At 50.8% G+C, this 3,066-nt stretch overlaps 2 protein-coding genes across 2 annotated transcripts in view; one reads left to right on the top strand and one right to left on the bottom strand.

The window, feature by feature from the left end:
* LOC125484513 (protein Red-like) overlaps positions 1 to 517 on the bottom strand; it is a 4,841-nt gene extending 4,324 nt beyond the window's left edge. Inside the window, exon 1 of the mRNA XM_048603495.1 lies at positions 335 to 517. Within this exon, the coding sequence (XP_048459452.1) occupies positions 335 to 350 (16 nt within the window). The 5' untranslated portion in view covers positions 351 to 517. The remainder of the gene's footprint in view (positions 1 to 334) is intronic.
* Positions 518 to 739: 222 nt separating this feature from the next.
* ndufa2 (NADH:ubiquinone oxidoreductase subunit A2) overlaps positions 740 to 3,066 on the top strand; it is a 197,232-nt gene continuing 194,905 nt past the window's right edge. The window contains exon 1 of the mRNA XM_020513691.2: positions 740 to 884. Within this exon, the coding sequence (XP_020369280.1) occupies positions 775 to 884 (110 nt within the window). The 5' untranslated portion in view covers positions 740 to 774. The remainder of the gene's footprint in view (positions 885 to 3,066) is intronic.

Genomic DNA, 3,066 nt, shown 5'->3' with positions numbered 1-3,066 from the left:
CGGCGCTCCCTCAGCCCCGACCCTCCGACAGTGCGGCGCTCCCTCAGTACTGTCTGACAGTGCGGCGCTCCCTCAGCCCTGTATTACGAGTGTCAGGCTGGATTTTGCTCCAAGTTTCTGGAATGGGATTTGAATCCGCGACCAGCTCACTCAGAGGGTTCGGGGTTACTGCGCAGCCGAGGATGGGCCGTACACCCCGTCACCGGGCCGCTGTAGCTACACAGCCCAGGCCTCGGCAAGCAGTCCGGGCCTGTGCGCCAACTCCAGCTCCAGGCCTCGGCCTCATCAATCCCCACCATCTCCAACGGGAAGCTGAGCAGCGCCGGTCACTTACTGTCTCTTTCCGGCATCTTGGATCCGTTCCTAATCCACTCGATCACAACAAATTGGGAAATCGATCCCGCCAGAGATCACCAAACACTCGGAGTCCTCCCAACTCCAGAGGCCTATCCCACAATCCCCCGAAAAACGCAGGACCCGCGGTGATTGGTAAATCCGTACAGAGATTCCCACATTTCATTGGCCTATTTGATGTCACTCATCCTTGTGACCGCGCCTCTTTCGCCTCAACCTTTATTGGTTACGGCGCGGCACATTCCTCATGTCTATTGGTTAATTTGCACGTCAATCCATCCGTAGTATCCGCCCCTCATCATGGATTGGCTGCCAGGGCGGCCTCCCGGTGCGGATTGGTGAATTCTCTTAGTCAATCAAGGCAGCGGTCGTTTTGGATTGGCAGGTGGTCGACCGTGGGGGAGGCGCGGTTTATCCAAGATGGCGGCGGCGGCAGCAGCGGCGAGAGGCATCGGCTCAAAGTTAAGTCAGCACCTGAGGGAGCTTCGCATTCACTTGTGTCAGAGCTCGGCCGCCAGCAAGGGTACTAGGTCAGTGCCGGGAAGGGGAAAAAGGAGAGAGAGCAAAAAAAAAGAGAAGTGTGCACTGTGAACGTCTGGGTGTCTCCAGTTAAAATTGAGAGGTCAATCCACTTAACTCAGAAGTCACACGACACCTTGGGAGCTTACAGCCCAATGGCCTGAATATTGACGTCACCAGCTTCAAAATCTCTTCTCCCCCAGCCTGTCCATTTTCCTGCTCACCTATCAGCTCCACCCTTCCCACTGACCAACCACAGTAACCCCCGACCTGTATCCATCTCAACTATAGATAACAAGGTGTACAGCTGGATGAACACAGCAGGCCGAGCAGCATCAGAGGAGCAGGAAAGCTGACGTTTCGGGCCTAGACCCTCCATCTCAACTATCCTCTTTCCCTCAGCCTCAGCGCCCCTTCCCTCTATTTATTTCTGGGCTCCCCATCCCTGACCAAGTGTTTTGGCCTGAAGCGCTGACTTCCCAGCTCCTGGGATGCTGTCTGACATGCTGTGCTTTTCCAGCTCAGCATTTATTGAGGAAGGGTCACCGGACCCGAAACATTAACTCTGTTTCCTCCTTCACAGATGCTGCCAGATCTGCTGAGCTTTTCCAGCAACTTTGTTTTTATTCCTGCATTTATTGACACCAGGTTATAGTGGTTTATTTGAACTCGCAAGCTTTCAGGGCTCAGCCCCTTTGTCAGGTGCACTGAGAGAAGAGCACGTAGCCATAGAGTTTATAGACAGAGAAATCAAGGTCTGAGAGATCAAAAGATCATACAAATAGTGTGAGCAGAGTGTCAGATAATAAGTCTCTGTAGGTGACCAGGAGTGTTAGACAGTGAGTAAAGTGTCAACAGCTGAATAATAAGTGAAGGGATGACCTATAATTCGGTTAAATATGGCAGAGAGATAATTGCAACAAATTAAAAATAAGGTGGTACTGGAGACAAACCAAAGGACTAGAATAACATGATAGGTATAAGAGTCGCGTGCTGAGGGTCTAACAAAGTAATAAATTATCCAATACTGTGTGAACTAATTAAGGTACAGAGATCATAATTTATCAAGGTGATGGTGTCAGTAAGCAAGATTTTACAGATACAGAAGTGTGGTGGGGTCATATGTAGCGTGACATGAACCCAAGATCACGGTTGAGGCAGTCTTTGTGGCTATGGAACTTGGCTATCGGTTTTTGCTTGGCAATTTTGTGTTGGGTATCTCGAAGGCTGCTTGGAAGACACTTACCCTAAGATTGGAGGCTGAATGTCCTTCACCGCTGAAGTGTTCCCAGACTGAGAGGTAACATTCCTGTTTGGTGATTGTTGCACAGTGTCTATTCATCTGTTGTCATAGCATCTGCGTGGCCTCGCCAATGTACCATGCCTCAGGGCATCCTTGCCTGCAGCGCACGAGATAGATAACATTGGCCGAGTCACATGAGTATCTGCCATGTACATGGTGGGTGGGTTCTCACGTGTGATTGTAATATCCATGTCGATGATCTGGCAGAGGTTGCCATGGCAGAGTTTGTGTGGTGTTGTGGTCTATGTTTTCCTGAAAGCTGTGTGGTTTGCTGCAAACGATGATCTGTTTAAGGTTTGGTGGTTGTTTGAAGGTGAGAATTGGAGGCGTAGGGATGTCAGCAGTGAGCCCAATGAGACAACCAACGAACTGGAACAACTGACAGAGAGATCTGTGGTGCAGCGACCAAAGAGGAAAGAGTCAAATTGGACCCATCCCCACCAACCCCCCTTAAGGTTGGGGTGGAAAGTGTTGGTGAAGTAGATGAACTGTTGGAGCTCCTTGTGGGAGCACGAGGAGGCACCGATACAAACCCCACATCATCTTCCGTTACATTGATGGCTGTATCGGGGCCGCCTCGTGCTCCCACAAGGAGCTCGAACAGTTCATCCACTTCACCAACACCTTCCACCCCAACCTTAAGTTCACCTGGACCATCTCTAATACCTCCCTCTCCTTCCTGGACCTCTGTCTCCATCTCCGGCAACCACCTAGAAACCGATATCCATTTCAAGCCCACCGACTCCCACAGCTACCTAGAATACACCTCCTCCCACCCACCTTCCTGCAAAAATGCCATCCCCTATTCCCAATTTCTTTGCCTCCACTGCATCTGCTCCCAGGATGAGGCATTCCACTCCCATACATCTCAGATGTCCTCGTTTTTCAAG

This window comes from Rhincodon typus, chromosome 12 (assembly GCF_021869965.1).
Source record: "Rhincodon typus isolate 14 chromosome 12, sRhiTyp1.1, whole genome shotgun sequence".
Classification (NCBI taxonomy): domain Eukaryota; kingdom Metazoa; phylum Chordata; class Chondrichthyes; order Orectolobiformes; family Rhincodontidae; genus Rhincodon; species Rhincodon typus.
Note: the sequence above shows the minus strand (reverse complement) of the source record. Positions and strands in the feature narration are given on the sequence as shown.